We start from the raw sequence: 18543 nt of genomic DNA, 5'->3' as shown, positions 1-18543 counted from the left end.
GTAACTATACTTACAACTACACTGAATTGTGTTTTTGGGCAGGAAGTTGCAACAATTTTCCGGTTTTTCTTTCCTTTGTTCTCCCAAAATCAACACGAAGTCGAATACAGATTACATACTGTATAAAGAGTCACAACTGGAAATATTGGTAGGGCTCTACATATGGTTCGAAGTAGCGAAAATATACCTTTGTGTTAGAAAATAAGAGAGCGACTCGTAGAACAAATCCGTTAAGAAAGAACGATAACGGTCTATAGATCAATTTCAAAATTGCAGTTTCCTTACCTTCTCATTAGATTCATAACAAAGCATATTTACATACCAATATGGATATGAACCTATGTTAACATGATTTTCCAAGATCATAACAAAGCATATTTACGTACCAACATGAATATGAACATATGTTAACATGTCTTTCCAAGATCATAACAAAGCATATTTACATACCAATATGAATATGAACATATGTTAACATGTTTTTCCAAGATCATCCTCTAAGCTACGAGACTTAATTTTGCAGGGTCTATTGAGACATTTTATTCTCACAAACTAAACCAACAACTAAAAGCTATTTCTGACGAGCACACATTTTACAAAAGGACGCTGATGTCTATATACACTATCTACATGTTTCACGTATAGGTGAAACATTTTTTAATTCTATATATAAGTGACCATATAAGAGAATGGGCAAGGTGCCATTTTCATCTTTTGCTTTCTCCATGGAGGCCAGACGACGCTGCACGATATTAAGTTCCAAGGTTCTCTAGCTCTCTGCTTACTGAGTAATTGGAGTGCTAAGAGGGCTGGGCAGGGAGGACCCCCCTGGGGCTACATAAGTGACTTTCTTGTCTCGTCTAAATGTCAAATACAGAATCAATGCTATATACAGAACAATGAATGGAAATACCAATATTGCTATAAATATCGAAGCTATTTTAGGCAGACTGTTATGGATCAACCATTTTACAAATCCAACCGCCAGATAGTAGATGTTGATGCCTATGATACACCATGCGATCGCCCAAGGCACAACCGTAACCTGCGACACATAAAGAGCAACGGACATTTATACAAAAAGTATTCCGACATTTTCCAAAGCATTATGAAAATAATTTTTCTTTGTGAAAACTGGTAGTAGCTTACTGCGATTGAGTTCTTGTGAGGACCCATCTTTACGTCACTACTCGTGAACTTCAACAGCGGAATGATTGAAAATGGCAATAAAAAGGATAATATCATCTGCAGGGAAACAATACAAATGTTACTGATTATCGCTAGGGTAAAACATCAAGCAGTACATATAGGATAATATACGAATACAAGTATTACTGATTTTCTCAAAGCTTAATGATATCATTTGCACGCAATAGATACAAATATTATTTATTTTGACAAAGTTTAGACAACATGGAAAAAATTATTTTTCAAAGTTCGTAGCGTTTTATGAATTTGAAATAAGGGGGAATGTTTTTTTCGGGTGGTTTTCTTAGGTAGGGTGTAATTTCAAATAATTTTTGTCAATTATGAAGTGCTAGGGCATGATAAGGTGTGTCACTAACCTTATTTATTCGCGAGAGATATCAAATTGTTATATTTGAATTTTTATTTAAATTTCTGTTTTAATATATAAAATTTATATGGTTTAGTTGAGAAAATACTTTCAAAAATATCATTTATAAAATATTTTGTTTTATGATCCATGTAAAAGAAATGAAATTGAATGAAATTATCAAAATCTGTTTGTACGCTAATGGATATAATTTAATTAATGAAATATCAATTTATAATAGTTAAATTAAATTTACATTAATTATATATTTTTAATAAAATATATATATTATTATTTTAATATTTAATAATTATTATTAATTTTTCTTTAATTATATAATATTTAACTACATATATATTTATATTTTTAAAATTTAATTAATAAATAAATTAATAATTTTACTGTAACTTTTCAAGATACCATATTATATATATTAAAGAGTATTTGCCGCATTATAATTTCAAGATTCTTTAAGTATGGGGGATTTACGCAGTGCATTATATTAGATATCATTTTTGGGATTCAACTGCGTTAAGTAAGTCATTCAAACGTATGACGATATGCTCACAGGGGTATCACAGGGGTGAAGAAGTGGGATTGAAACTAGTGAAATGTGGAGAACGAATCACATAGCATCAATCATCACTTCGGGGGCTTGCACCCTGTAACCAGGACTTCCCAGGAGGTCACCCATCCCAGAACTCCTCTGGCTCAAGCGCGGTTAACTGTGGAGTTTTTCCCCACAATCAAGCCCACTTAGCTTGCTACCCCATTTGCAAAACCTTAGCAAGTATTGTGCCTCATGAACCATTCAAGTAGAGATCCCTTGACTCTTTTTGAATTTAAGTATGGGGGATTTACGCAGTGCATTATATTAGATATCATTTTTGGGATTCAACTGCGTTAAGTAAGTCATTCAAACGTATGACCATTTCCATGAGAGGTAGTCGTAACTGACTAATTTCTCATGATTTTTGAATAGTTCTCTTAGCACTCATTGCATCGGGTGATGCTCACAGGGGTGAAGAAGTGGGATTGAAACTAGTGAAATGTGGAGAACGAATCACATAGCATCAATCATCACTTCCGGGGCTTGCACCCGGTAACCAGGACTTTCAAGATTCTTGTTATGATTTCTGTACATCATTTCTATATTCACACAACAATATTTAGATATTTTATTATTAATTATTAATTATAAATTATGATAATTGGTATAATTTTGTTATTAAGTAAAATTTATTATTATTCTATATATATATAAGTTTATTATATTATTTAATTAAATTTTATTTAAGAATGATAGATATATAATTATAAAGAGAAATTTATTTGAATTTAAAATATGAAATTATTTTATTGTTGGTATTAGGGTATTAAATTTTTTAAATTTATTAAAAGTTAATGTAATTGAACAAATTTTATAACACACTACAATCATTGATAAGCATTTAGATGAATCATATGTTGAGTGTATTCTCTTGACAATCAATCTAAGCTATTAATTAAAAAATAAAATTAAAAATCAACATATCCTAATCCACTTTAAATTGAAATAAAAAACTTTAAACTTATACTAATCAAATATTTTCATAATTAATTAATAATAATATTATAATTTATTAATTTTTAAAAATTAACTTTCTCTTCCTAATTAATTAATAATAATATTATAATTTATTGATTTTTATGAATTAACTTTTTGATACCAGATTTACTAAACATTTAATTTATAAGGTTTAGCTCAACATTTCCATTTAAATTTAAATTTATGAAACCACTAAACTACTCACCACACTAGTTCATTTAGTTCAATTATTTTTCAGTAAAAGATAAGATAAAAGGTATAAATAATAGAAATGAATGTAAATGTAATATAGATTATCAGACCGTTGGATTAGTTGTTACTCAAATTCTAACTAATAGAATAGACATTCAGAGCATACCGAGGAAATAATAATCAGTTTTCCTGCACCAGAAGATCCAGAGACGATAGCAACTACCAGAGATGGGATGATTGCAACGGACCGTGTCATAAGATTACGGAGCCATAATCTCATTTTCAAATTGATAAATCCCTGTAACGAAACAGACTCACCACAGTTAGATGTCAACAGAGGAATATTATGGAAATTAGACTGGCAAAATTCAATAATCCTTTCTCTTCAACTGCGGAGAAAGATACATTCATAACCCACCTCCATGATAAACTGCCCAGCATATGTTCCTGTCATGGCGGAGCTCTGCCCAGATGCCAGTAGTGCAATTCCATAAAGTATTGAGCTCCAGCTCCCTAGAACACTCTGAAGAGGACAAAAGAGGTTTTTCAGTTTATCCATTTAGGACCTCCCGTATCAAGAGTATGGAAAACTCCTCTTCGGAAAATTGGGAATTTAAAGAAAATACACGAGCTTCATTGTCTAAATTCAAGCACAACCGATACACCAGGAACTAAGAGACCAGAGGTCGCTATATTTACTAACGAAATTTCTGCAGTCTTTATAAATCTAATAGCAAAAGCTAGAATTCTCCTGATTCGACGAGTCAGTTTCCCTGCAACGTTAGGATAAGGGTTTGAAATTGATAAAATATAATTTTCTCTGTTGAGCTAGTTTTCAGTGAGTTAGTTGACAGATAGTTTTCAGTACAAGTTATTTTTAGAAATATATTTTGAGATAGTAGTAATATAAAGATATTTTCAGAAAATTTAATCTATTAATATGGTTAGCACACATACTTCCAGCTTTAGCAAGGCATCATAGCTACAGTGACTTCATTACATATATATCCTTTTTTGGCTTCTTGGCTTATGGCATTCACTTTCAGTAGTAAAGTTTTCAGCTGTCATGAATTTAGCAATATTAGTTTTTTACGTTTTGATGGACCTAGATTATTGAGCTTTGCTAACAATACCAGTTTTACATTTCATTAGACCTAGACTATTGAGCTTTGTCAACAATACCAGTTTTCTTATGTGGCGGACTGTGACATGACTCAAATTATATAATGATATCTAATTTGGTTTTGTATTATATCATTTTGAGTTAATAGAAATTTAAATAAATAAATCAGTTTTAAGTTATCGTAAAATTTATTTAACGACGAGAATGAAAATTTAAATTTATTGTAAAATTTTATCTAATGATAAGAAACCCATACAATCTCTTCAATGTATTTTCAATTATCACCCTCACTATTTATTGTGGTATTACAGCTAGATTTAAATTTAGGATAGACAAATGCAAACTAGCAAAGACAAACCAGAGAGGGTAATTAAAAACAAACCAACACAGTAGAGAGAAAAATCAGTGCGATATATAAGGATCTTGACTTACTTTCAATAGAAAAGATGATTTATTCAGGTCCAAGTTCGCGCAATTCGCTTGATTGTCCGGAGATAGGCTTGTGGAAGAGCACACTGCCCCGCTTAAAGAAGTAACAGCCACATTGATGACGAATGAGATAAATAGAGCGATTCCGGTTTCTATGAGGAAATATCTGCACGCCGACTGTAACATACATGACATTCCAAATCATTTCATAGATGTTTGATTTGATTAGTGGAACATCGATAAATGTATGGTTTCAGAGCTGTATAAAAGGTTGAAATGTACTTACATTAATTGCATCAACAGTAGGTTTTACTTTCCTCGTGAGCACCAAGGCAGAATGAAGAAATAGATTGTGCCTGGACATGGATGATTATATTATTAGTTATATCGTTTGTCAGAAATGTTTTACAGAAGACATTCATGATGAAAGAAGGCCACTGGATCCCATTGAAAGGCATGGGATAGACAGCTGGATCAACTAAACATTTCACAACTTGTGTAAGATAATATTTTGATGGAATTAATAAAAGGAAAAATGATAGAACTTTACGGAGTAATCAAGGCTCCAATTAGTGAGATGGCCAGACCAGTGGCACCTTGCCCACTTAACTGAGGAACGAACATTCCTTTAAAGAGCTCTCCGGGTTTAGGTTTTGCATATACCAGCTCGGCAAGGAAAGCCCCCAACATCGTGAACAGAAGAAGAGCAATGAATACCTCCAATTTTCTCATCTAGATTTGATTACAATACATGTTAAAAGATTTCCAAGGAACAACGTTTTGATAAGAAAATTAAGAAGCAATCTAGCATGAAAGGACATGAATGAAATATAATGGAAAAGATATAGCACCCCAAATCTTTCTAATCCAAGAAGAACGAGCGTACTGACTCCAGCTATGAGAACACCAGCCCAAATAGGTATATGCAACAGCATATTAAGAGCAAGAGCAGTTCCAATAACTGTCATAAATACAGTGTAGTAGCACGGTGGGTAAATGAGAAATTAATTACCAATATGTTCACTAAAAGCTACGTCATAAGCAGTTTGCAATTTAAAACCGAAAAACAAGATAGAAGATATTTACAGAACACACGATGCTAACCTTCAGGAATATCTGCTGTAGTAACAGCCAATTCTGATAGCAGCCATAAGACATAAGTTAATTTCCTCGGATACTCTTCTCTGTAGTGTTGGGACAGATGTTTGCCTGTGATGCTAACAGTGTCATGGGTTAGGATAATACTTTGTTAGGAAAATATGAGTTCATATAATTGTCTAAGAGAGGAAACCGAGGCTGGGTCTCTGGACAGACCTGTCACGACTCCCAAATTCGCTGCAAGATATTGTATAAGGACGCCAAAAACAGATCCGGCAAATATGATCCACAGTAGCTACAAAGGAAAATATACTGACGATAAGGATCCCCTTCGATCAGCTCATGGCAATTTTACGCAATCAATAATCTTACGGATATTAATTAGTCATTTCTTTAGATGTATTATTATAAAATATCTTGAAATTTTATGAACGTGAAATCAAAGTGCTATTATACTCTTGGATCATAATATATTTGTTTAATATTATTATAAAATAATATTGTGTAAAAATATTATATTAAAAAAAAAAAAAAAACTTATGAGTTTAAACTTCAGAACTTCTTTAACGAAAACAGTAAAATGCAGAGCATAATCTCATTTAAATTCAAAAAACATTAATATTAAAATTAAATTCAAAAAACATTAATATTAAAATATTAGTGGTTGATATAGTAAAAAAATTCATAAATATAAACAAAATATTCTTGTAACATGAAAAATGTTTTACTAATGCATACATTTATTTGATCAACCACGTATAAAAAAGTTATCTTTCAATTTTAACTGCAGAAAAAAAATGAAATACACATCTATTGTAAAATGGACCATTTTACTAAATAATTTTTTTTTATATATTAATTTCTTCATAAAATTAGAATATGAACATGTTAGAATTGGAATAATCTCAAATCCCTAAGAAATGGGTGAGCAGAGGAGCCATATGGCATGAATCTATTTTTTTTAATTTATTAAAAGTGAATGCAACCTAACAAACTCTATAACGTTTCACGGTCATGAATAAACATTCAAACTAAACATATTCATTGAAAATCAATCTAGGTAGTTAATTAAAAAAAAAAATCATCAAATCCCCATCTACCTTAAGTTGAAATAATAAGCCTTCAGCAATAATCTCATTGAAATTGTGTAGACTTATTTTTGCAACAATGTGTTGAATGTATAAACATATAAGACACAAACAAAGTGATATCAAAATATAAAATTAGAAGAATTAGATATATTTATTTTAAATAAAGAAGAAGTTATATTATCAACCACTCCATCGAAAATCACATAGCTATCAGTAAAGCAAATACATTCTTTTAATATATAATTATAAGAAAAAAAAATATGTATATTATTTTTTTATTTTAAAATAAAATAAAAATTTGGTTCCATATGTGGGTTAGTTTAGTTGGTCGAATTAATTGAATATTACTTATATATATATATAGATTATATTGTTCAATTTAGTGCAACTCAAAAGAATTTTTTTTGTTAGAAGTGTTTTCCTAAATTAATATATATATATATATATAACATTTCATTATTCATCTAAAGAAGTCATATTTGAAGCAATCTATTAATTTCTTTTTTTATGAAAGTTATAAACTAAATTCTTCGTATCATTTGCGGGAATAGAGGTACTCTACAACTTAGTATGGGAGAGATTTTGTAACCTAATTTCATATAGAGATATAGTATGAGGAAGAAATGTGTTTTCTTAACTACTTAATATGGAGATGAGTAAAAACAAGAATACTTTTTACTATGAGGAAGAAATATAATTTGTTCACCACTTAATACAGAGATGAGAAGAAATAACATTATTGATGTTACATGATATGTAATTCATGTTTATTTTACCTTTGATATTTAAAACAAAAATATATTAATAACAAAAAATATTTTACTGCCAACTATAAGTGAAACATTTCAATGTTTAAGATAATTTTATATGTAATTTATATTTAGAGAAAAATAAAGTAATTTAAATTAAAAAAATTGTTATGTTTTCACTTTCTATAACTATGAAGTTGTGTAATTTATTTTATTTCTAATATGGAGTTGATATATAAGATTTAAAAAAATAACAATAAAAAGTTTTACGTGGATTATAAATAGAATGTTTCAAAAAATAGGTTGAGTAAAAGATTTGAACAAGAAATTCCATTAATAGTTGCTTTCTAATTCAATGTATGAGGAATATTTGTAATTATTTCAATGGTGAGTGTGGATTTTATGTGTAGTATTTTAGAAAATATTAATAATAAAAAATAAAATATGATGTGCATGTTTTAACATTTTTTTTTGGGTCAAGAGTGGAGCCTTCAATTAACTGAAAAAAGATTATATATGGTACATGTTTTTACAAGTGTAAAGGCCAACAAAAGACAGACCCGTTGATGATAAAAAAACAAGAGGGTTAACAAAACCCAAAACCTTACACACATAACCAAAATTAACCCCTTGGTCATTATTCCTAAGTGCTCAGACTATTGATCTCTCCTCAATTCTTATCCCTCAATCTCCATCGTTGATCTTACCTTCAGTCAGATGGTTTATATTCTCTCTGATCAACAGAGTTGCACAGTGATCTTGCACCGTAGATCAAAACCCATTTGATCTTACGGTCCTCAAGATATCGCTTCGTAAGCTTGCGCGGCACTTACCCACTTTACGAAGCCGATATAGATTATAACCTTGGTCTATAAAAACTTCGGGTCCGCTCTTAGACTTAACCTCCGTTCATTTTAAAACCCGATAACCATTCGATATTGAAGGCCATCAAATCCTATGGCCTGCGGCCTTTCAACTAGCATGTTGTTTACCACATACTCAACACTTGTAGTTAGCTATGATGTAAGCATTGACTGTGGGATCGACGATTAGGATTTACTACGACACTTCAACCAGCCTCAAGGACTTTCACTCTTTCCTACTCTCGTTAGTCTTCCTCCTACTCATTATTCGTGGTATGGAAGGACTCCATGTCTTTGGCAGCCTGTCGATGACAATCTTCACTTAGTTTACCAGAGGGTATAGAATCCTAGTCGTACTAAATATAGCTTTCCTTACATAGCACTCCTTCATTCGCCAAATGATCAGCTAACATATTGGCTTTTCTTTGCACATGAATGAAACTGACAGTTCTCAAGGTTCGCAAGTGGGAATGAATACACTGAAAGACCTGTGAGAGCCTCCAATGTTTCAACACTTTTCCAGGTGTCGTTCCATTACACATTTTCTTGGCCACATTAATGACCAATTCTGAGTTAGCTTCAATGATGGCATTGTGTAAATTTGACTCCATCAGGATTTCCAGGCACTGCTCTAAGGCCATGAGCTCTGCCATGTTATTAGTGGCAGTCCCCAAATGACTGTGGAAGATATCCTTTATGCTCCCCTGCTCATCTCTTATGACACCACCAAATCCATCCATCCCTGGGTTGCCCTTAGAGGCCCCGTCTATATTGATTTTCAAAAAACCATGAGGAGGAGGCTGCCAGATATCTTTACCAGCAGTTGTTTTGCTCACACCCTTGACAGTGCCTTGGGGAACCAGAGAATGGAGACCCAACTGCAACAGTATGCGAGCATCCTGGGGTGAAGGGGGGTCCTCAAGAATTTTCCACATAAGGGCTCCTACTATATCTTTGAGCTGTCGTAGAATTTGCACAATGATATTCTGGGTCGAGCCTGTTTTTTTCTTGAAAATCCTGCCATTGCGTTCTTTCCAAACATCCCAAATAATAAATCCCGAAACCAGAGTCCAAGCCTTGTTAATGATTTCATTACCTGAGAAGTCTTTCCTCCAATTCTTCAACGTGTTGGTGACGCTGAGTCTGTCCCTGTTAGTTTCCCTAAAGACTGAGGCTGCCCAATTCCACAAGGTAAAGGTGAAGGGGCAGAGGTTTAGTAAATGTTCCATCGTCTCCTCTTGTAAGCCACATAGATGGTATTTGGATGGGCCAACAAATCCCCTTTACAGAAGATTCTCCCATGTAAGAATTTTCTTTTGGTGAACCAACCACATAAACAACTTGATTTTCATCCACTGTGAGTTCTGCCAAAGTTCATTCCAAACCTGATCAAGGATTGGATAATCAAAACCTAGGGCCATGCGTTTAGCTTCTTTGAGGTTAAAGGTGCCTTCGGTGTTTCAACCCCATCTCAGTTGGTCAGATGAGGAAGACACAAAAATATTCCTCTTCTCCAAGTCAAGAGCAAGGAAATCCACCTAGGCCTTCAAAGGACTCTCTTCACTATAACCAAGATTCTTCCACATTCTCCATTTACCATTGTCCCTTACCTGATCCCAGAAGTCACCTACCATAAGTAAACCTTTGTTGTTAGTGTCATTTTTGAGAGTGATTAGTTCTTCTCTAAAAAAATTTGGTTCCTGCTGCCAGTTATCCTCCCAAAACCATGCAAAGTTCCCAGCTATGATCTCCCAGAAACTATGATGCTGGACAATGGCTTTATTCTCCCAAGCAAGGTTCCAAATGTGGGAGCCCTTGATGAGCCCTGACATTTCTGATATGATCCCTCTCCTACCAACTATTTTCATATTTTTTCTTCCAAAGCTTGGCCCAAGGGGTTGTCGATTCCTTGAGCCACCTCCACCAAAGTTTGGCTCTCGATACTCTGCTGAGGATTTCAGGGTCATGAAGCCCCGAACCACCATGGACCTTAGGTTTTCAAAGCTTGTCCCAAGCTACCAAAGCCCACTTCCTTTTCTCTTCCCCTTTTCCCCAAAGAAAATCTCGTTGAATACTCCTGATTTGTTGCATAACTCTTTTGGGAGTAAGAAGAGCTTAAAACATGAAAATGGGTATAGCCTGCACGACAGCCTTTGTAAGCACAAGACACCCCGCCAAATTCAAAGACCCACAGGTCCATTTCCTTACTTTATCCTGAAGTTTATTAGTTACCAACTCCCACACTACCTTACTCACAGGTTTGTCAGTAAGAGGCATTCCAAGGTACATGGAAGGTAACTGATCCCTTTGAAACCCAAGAATTCTGGTGAAGTTCCTCCAAATAGCAATGTCAATATTGAAAAAAAAAACCTTTGATTTGTCAAGGCTTACCTCTGTACCAACGGCCAAAGCAAAGTCGTCCACGATTTGTTTGAAATCTCTAGCTTCCTTGACTGTAGGAATGCCCTACAGCATTATGTCATCAATAAATTGTTGATGAGTAGAAGCAGCACCATCCGGAGTAAGCTTCAGACCCTGGATTCTTCCTTCATCATTTTCCCTTTTGATCACTCTGCCTAGCCCTTCCATCATGATAACAAAGAGGAAGGAGGAGAGCAGATCTCCTTGTTTGAGACCCCTAGAGGGTATAAAATTTCTAGAGGGAGAGCCGTTAAGCAGAATGGAGAAGCTAGCCGTGGATACAAGGGCCATAACCCATCTTATCCAGTTGTGGTCGAAGACATAAGATCTTAACACTTCCCTGATGTAAGACCATCTTAGCTTATCATAAGCTTTCGCTAGGTCCAGTTGCATGATCATACCAACTTGCTTATTGCTCTTAAGAGAGTGTACCACCTCGTGAGCTTGGATGATGTTGTTGAGAATCTGTCTTCCTCCCAAAAAACCAGTTTGCTCCTCTGAGACGAGAGCAGGAAGAAGAGGCTTGAGTCTGTTAGCGATCACTTTGGAAATAATTTTGTACACCACATTACATAAGGCTATGGGCTTGAATCCGTCCGGTGTCATAGCTTTTTCCTGCTTTGGAATCAAAGCTATGAAAGAGGCATTAAGAGCTTTCAAAACAGTTTTGGATCTTCTAGAGTCTTCCACAACATCAAGGATATCTTGTTTGACTATTTTCCAACAAGCTTTGAAGAAATCCACATTGAAACCATTAGGGCCAGGAGATTTCCCATTTTGCATCTCATTGATAACTTCACTAACCTCCTCTTCAGACACTGGCATGTTAAGATTGTGGTTGTCTTCCCTGGTTACAAGCTTAGGAATGAACTTTGTGAATTTGTTAATGAACCGAGATTTGTCGACGAGAGGCTCCTCTGCTATGCTAAGGAAGTGTTGAACTAGGACAGATTCCATTTCTTTGTGAGAGACGAGCTCTTTCCCTTGAGAATCTTTAAGTTTGGAAATTCTGTTATGAGATCTGTGATCCAAGGTTGATCTATGAAAAAACTTCGTGTTTCTTTCTCCTTCTCTAATCCACTGCACCCTCGATTTCTGTCTCCAGAAAATATCCTCTTGCATGCACCGATCTTCCCATTCATTCTGAAGAGAGTCAGCCTGAATTTTCCGTTCCTCGATAAAACCCTCTGAGATGGTGATCTGATTAATCTCCTGGAGTTTCTTCTCAACTTCTCTTTTGGCTTTAAAAATATTGCCAAACTCTTTTTTGTTCCAATCTTTAAGTCTAGATTTGATGTGTTTGAGTCTTTGTTGCAGCATGAATATTTTAGTGCCTTGAATGGGCCTATCTTCCATCCACCATTTGTCAATATTGCCAAGGAAGTCAGGGTGAGAGAGCCAGATATTTTCAAACCAAAAAAGGTCTATTCCTCGGTGTACCCATAAAAGTAGCTTCAAGCTAGACAGGCTAATTGTCCAAGCCTCTGAAGGGAAGGATTAAAGATGACATATCAAGGCCTGTGATAAGGAGGTCCTCTAAGATTATGAATCTATCTAATTTAGAAGCGACTTGAGAATCCCCTCCCCTCTTATTATTCCAACTAAAAGTGTCATTTACTCTTTCGGTGTCCACTAGGCCCATGTTATTCATGAAGTTTTGGAAGGCAATGGAGTCTCTGCCTAGTTTTCTGGTATCGCCTTTTTTCTCTGTAATAGATAGTTCCTAGAAGCTTCAACATCCAGGATTCCAAGTTTTTGAGGATCCCATAGAGTAAGAATCCCACCCGCCAAATTATCCGCTTTAACCTCTAGATACTCATACTTGATTAACCATTTGTTGCGTATCTCTCTGATCTTGTCCATCGAACATTTTGTTTGCTGAATAAAAACCATATCTTATTTTTCTTCTTTTTTTCTACTACTAAGATTTCTTTGTTTCCTTTTACTTCTTAGACCCCTAATGTTCCAGGTTATAAGCTTCACTAAGAAAGGTTTGTAAAGGAGTAACTGGTAAAATCCCTCATCTTACTTGAGTTAATCATAAGTTTCCCACATTCGGACAACAACTCATTCTGTTTTTTCCTTCCTCTCTTCCTACCCGAGTTCTTGGAAGAAAGCATGAGTGTATCCTCCATCATTTTCACTCCGTTATTCTCCTGGTTGTCATGGTTTCTTTTGACTCCAAAACACTTTGTTTGTGATCTCCAAAGGAAGAGCTGTTGAACCCTGTCAAACTCCTCTTTTGGTAAAGACTCTACCCCTTTGGTGATTCCCTACTCCATAAACTTTTCTAGATCTAAATTCTCCCTCTCTAGAATCTCCTGCATTTCATGGTCTTCCATTCTAGCCTCACTTGGGGTATTCTCGTTGTCCCTGCTGAGCTCCATCATGCTCGGAAAATCATCCATTTGTTTGTTGTTTTTTGGTATATCCTCCATATTAGCATCCCTTTCCTTCTCAGTGGGAATATTCTTTGATTCCTGGTTTATCCCATTGTTTTCGACTTCTTCTTCTATGATCTTGATGCTGTTGTGGTTCGGTTGTCCGTCTTCAGTAATTTTCTTTTGGTACTGCTTGCCTCCTTTCCCTTTACCCCCAACCTTAGTAAAACCTTTAGGATCCTTGCTTGTAGTGGCTTTTGTATTGCTCTCCAGCTTGTTCATTGGGCAGTCCCTATATAGGTGCCTGTGTTCATAGCACTTACAACACCTAAATGGGACGTGTTCATAGTCCACGCCCTGCACCCATTCCTCGTCATACACTTCTAAAATGATTGCATCTGGAAGTGCACTAGATAAGTCCATTTCCACACATATCCGGGTGAAGGAAGTGTATTTGCCTTTTAGAGTAGCATCTGAGATCTTTATAAAATGCCCTAGCTTGTCGTTGATAGCCTTTAGAGACTCTGGCATCCAATAATATAAAGGGAGGGAATAGAGTCTTATCCATACTGGCATTGAGGTGAAAGTTTCTCGTTCTGGGATAAAGTTCATTACCCATGGTCTCATGTAAAGGCCTGCAAAAGCGTAAAAATAGGGTCCTCCCTCGAACACTCCATCTTTATTCTCTAAGCTTGTGAACACCACCGTGAAGAAGCCCTTCGACCCAAGGTGAAGGTCAATTTTCCCCTTTGGTTTTCAGTGGTTCCTTATCCATGCTTGCAAAGCCTTCTCCGTTGGCCAAATCCCCATAAATTTACAGATAACAGCATATTCCGCCATGTGTTCTCTGTGCACCTGCAGTTCTGGATCACTTAAAACGACTCGAGGAATCATGGTTGACTTGGGTTTACAGGCCCCTGATGTACTCACAGGAGCAATTTTCTGACTACTAACCTCTGTTCTCTTCTCCTTACTAGCTTTCTCAGGATTCTCTTCCTGTCCTTGAGGTCCGATGGTTTCCGATTTTTCTTTATTCGTAGCCTCTGCTACCACCTCTGTTGGTTTCTTGAAGCGATGCGATCCAACTCACTTTCTTCTTTCCGCAATCACTTGATTTTAGGAGGGAGCTAAACACCCTCCTCCACACCCCGCCATGGTGACCAACGACAAAACCCTAAAGCAAAACCCTAGTTTAGATTTGCAGAGCCCGAATCCAAATACTTGAGGGTCTTCATGGTTTCTTAGTTCTTTTAAAATTTTAATGTGGAGGTGAGTTATAAATAAAATATTTTAATATCAGTTACAAATATATTATACTATTTTAGTTCCATCTTAGTTCGGGATGTACTAAGTGCAGAGAAGAATCAAACTTCTTTTCATTCTAAAAAATGTTTGCAACTCAAAATATTTGATCCTCTGTGCTTATTAGATCCAGAATTAAAATAAGTTTAAACTAATTATATATTTAATAAGCAATTAATTACTCAAACATATTTGAAAACATATATTTAAAATAAAATTAAAAAAAATAATTTTACTAAAATAATTTTAGTATCATATACCCTCTAAAATAATATCAGATACACTTGTGTATAAAACACTTCTATTTCACAAAATCTCATTTGATTTGTTATAAACTGAACAATATAATATACTTCAATCTTCCTATCTTATATATATAATGAGTATTTCCTATCACGTATATAAAATGAGTATTTCCTATCATGTTGTATATCTTGCTGTGTTGGGATATACCTCATATTTATACTGCGCCCCTGCCTGCAAATCAGACTCCACTGAAATACAAGGAAAGTAAACAATAATCAACTCATCAGACTCAATCGAGACAACGAGAATTACCAATAGTCAACATATGAATCCGTTTTTTCGCTTGCCGCTCACAAGAATATGAAAATTGCTTACCGCATCCAGGATCAAGGAAGGCTATGGCGATCATAATTCCCGGTCCAATATACTCTAATAATTTCTTCCATGCAGGTTTTAGTTTCTGTAATAATTCACAATTAAAAAACATGATAAGTGACTAAATTTTCGAATTCTTTTGCTTGAAAATCAAGCTACTCCAACGCTTCAGCCAATCCACCAAATTTTTAAAGTAATATTTAACATTTTATAGAATACGATGCAGCCAACTCGTTCTCACGCCAACTTAAGTTGAAAGGTGATAAGGAATGTCCTGCCATCATTATGAAAGGTAATAGGGAATGTTCTAGAATTTTTATGTTGATTGCAGATTTTGGAATATGACTATAGGAAAGAGGTTAAAGAATTGAATTTTTTCCTGATGGTTAGATATTCAGAATATTGCTAGAATTTACGATCGCTATAAGTTAAAGAGGAATGCTCTTATAACTGGAAATAAGTTAAAGAGGAATGTTCCTCTAACTGGAAATGGAATGTTACTATAACTGGAAACTTGTGGGATGAATAAAATGATAGTGATTTGCAGAATTTACCTCGTCTGTTATCTTAATGCTGTCTGATATGGACTCTATTTCTAGTGCGGCGCTGCCCTCTAACTGCTCAGGTCTCTCTACTGATCGGTCATTCATTGCTTTCGAGTCTGGAGTCCACAGTCTGTCAGCACCTGACTTTGGAGGCAAATGGGAATTCGAGGAAGCTCATATGAAGCAATGGATTTTGTTCTCATTATATAAATTTGGTCATCCTTAAGTTGATTGTAGATTTTCTGAATCAGATGGACATGAGCATCATCAATTTTTGACCGCGTTCATATCTGTGATTTTAAAATATTCGAAAAATCTGCAATCGACTTAACCTAACTATATAAACTCACCCAAATAATAAAATAATGAAACAAAGGGCCAACGATGACCGGCGGTCGGCAGAGATGGTCCCACGGTTTGCCAACGCCGATCACTGTCGCTTTCCCGCTTGACGTAGACAACACAATTGTTTAATACTTGGCTGTTAATAGTGGTAACAGGTCGATGTCAAGCGAACGAGTATTCTCACCCTAAGCATTAAAATATATATTCGATCGTTTCGTGTCCAGCGCGGGGAGTGTTTTACATTGTTATTTTTCCAACCACTTTCACACAGACGTTCTTGGTATTTGTGAAACCATTGAACGTGGTTCTATTATATTATTTCCAACCACTCTATTTTTAAGTATATTGTAAGGTAAGTCTGCCTAAATATGTAACTTTTTAATTTAAATACATTGGATGTCTCCCTATTATAAGTCATCCAAATAAAATATTACTTAACTTAAGGTTGATTCCGATGTATTCACTTATCCTTGCGGATATTAATTAATGTAATTTGATCCTGTATAAAGCAAAGTCTAAATACTCGCGAGATCAACACAAATACGATGCAAATAAAGGCAACCTTCTAACTCTATTTCCAGTCCTAGTTACCCAAAAAGTTATGAAAATTTTGGTCATATTTATAGAAAATTTGATTATGATTTTTGTAAGTTCAAATTATGGCTTTTAAATTTCAAAATTTTATGTGTTTTCGGATCGTTCTTGCAATTCCTCCACCTCGATAGACGACTCCCTATTTCTATGGTGAAGTCTGACAAACACAGTAAATATATCTGATTTAATTTTTTCATTTGAAATTAAGCATATGACCGAATTTGAATTTAAATTTGAATTTAAATTAGAATTTATTTGATATTAAATAAAAGAATATTTAACCAATATTTTTATACCTAAAACAAATTCAATAATTAAGATGATAAGTCTAAATTAAATTGTGAAAAGTTTTTCTACTACTTTAATGAAAACAATGCAAATTAAAAATTCGCATTCAATAAAAATGCAAATTAAGGATTCACTTTCCAACCACCAGACTCTCATGAAACATTGTCGCTAAATATTACTTCATTTAAGTTTATTGAATCTGAGCTATAAGATACTTACATAATCACATAACATTTTAATTAAAAATTATTTTATATAAAAATTAATATAATTAAATTACAATGATACAATCTGAAAATATGAAATATAAGTGATAATAAAAGTGATAATGTCAACTTCATAATCATGTCGTACGTACGTGATAATGTCTATTGCGTACTGTATCCTTTTTCACGAAGATAATTAAGACATAAAGCATGCACATGTGAACAACAATTCATGTCACTTCACTGTATCAAGCGCCGACATTGATGATGACATATTAGATAATTTGAAAACATTGTAAAGTAACCCTTGAGCGTGATGAGTATTTTAATGGAATTGCTTTTTACATTCCAAATTTCAGTGGATGCATAATTATTTACAAACACTACTGTCACTAATTCATATTTACTCTACCGCATAAAGATTTTGGGGTTAATAATAAGATTTTGTTTAATTCTTTTAATTAATTTATTAATTTTATAAATGTTATTTGGAATGTTTTTATGAGATAGGCATGTTTAATTTGAAACACCGTTTTGACAAATTTAATTTTATTATTAATACTTAAGTGGATGGTATAGATTTAATTTATATAATTTTTTTAGTAGTGCATATAAATTAAAAGTTGAGATTTATTTCTAAAATGATTTTGATGCTTTTGTCGTTTTAATTAAGTTGGTTAATAAAAAAACATATGAACAAATGTCATATGAAGTAAGAAATGGTTTTGTTGACATGTGGTATTGATAAACCATGGTATTGGCCCATGGTATTGTATCAAAACCTATTTACATATTAATAATGTTGATATAAAGTAGGAGCAAATATCCATGATTAAGAATATTGTTTGTTTTTTTAACTGTGTATATGTACAATTTATATTAACTTTATATAATTAACAATAATAATTCTAATAATTTGAAATAAACTTATAATTTAGTCATTTCTTATGATATTTTTAATTTTAACAAGTACCATGAAGTAAGTGTTTTGATGCTTATTATGGATTGATGCCTATATCTTTCAAGGAAAATATAGAGTTCAGGGCTAAGTGGCTTTTAATTGAGAAAGCTAAGGATATTAAAAGCTACCATGCTAAAGTAATTAAAGCAAAAGGGTTTATTCTTCTCCTTCACATAGAAAGGACCTTCAAT

The 18543-nt window shown here is 34.0% G+C and overlaps 1 protein-coding gene across 1 annotated transcript; it reads right to left on the bottom strand.

Moving 5' to 3' along the window:
* Window positions 1–625: 625 nt before the first annotated feature.
* Window positions 626–16116, bottom strand: LOC149265223 (metal transporter Nramp7.2-like). Its single transcript, XM_089392303.1, has 13 exons — window positions 15968–16116; window positions 15414–15498; window positions 15246–15286; window positions 6202–6280; window positions 5992–6096; window positions 5739–5848; window positions 5438–5619; window positions 5174–5243; window positions 4891–5064; window positions 3754–3858; window positions 3502–3633; window positions 1150–1245; window positions 626–1045 (listed from the first exon to the last, which is right to left on the bottom strand). Exons 1-13 carry the CDS (start codon window positions 16061–16063, stop codon window positions 782–784), a joined length of 1539 nt encoding a protein of 512 aa, XP_089248429.1. The 5' UTR covers window positions 16064–16116; the 3' UTR covers window positions 626–781.
* Between the last annotated feature and the right edge of the window lie 2427 nt (window positions 16117–18543).

The sequence above is a fragment of the Pinus tabuliformis genome, chromosome 6 (assembly GCF_031772625.1).
Source record: "Pinus tabuliformis cultivar Carrire ecotype Pingquan chromosome 6, CPIR1, whole genome shotgun sequence".
In the NCBI taxonomy this organism is placed as follows: domain Eukaryota; kingdom Viridiplantae; phylum Streptophyta; class Pinopsida; order Pinales; family Pinaceae; genus Pinus; species Pinus tabuliformis.
This window is presented reverse-complemented; position numbering and strand designations above follow the sequence as displayed.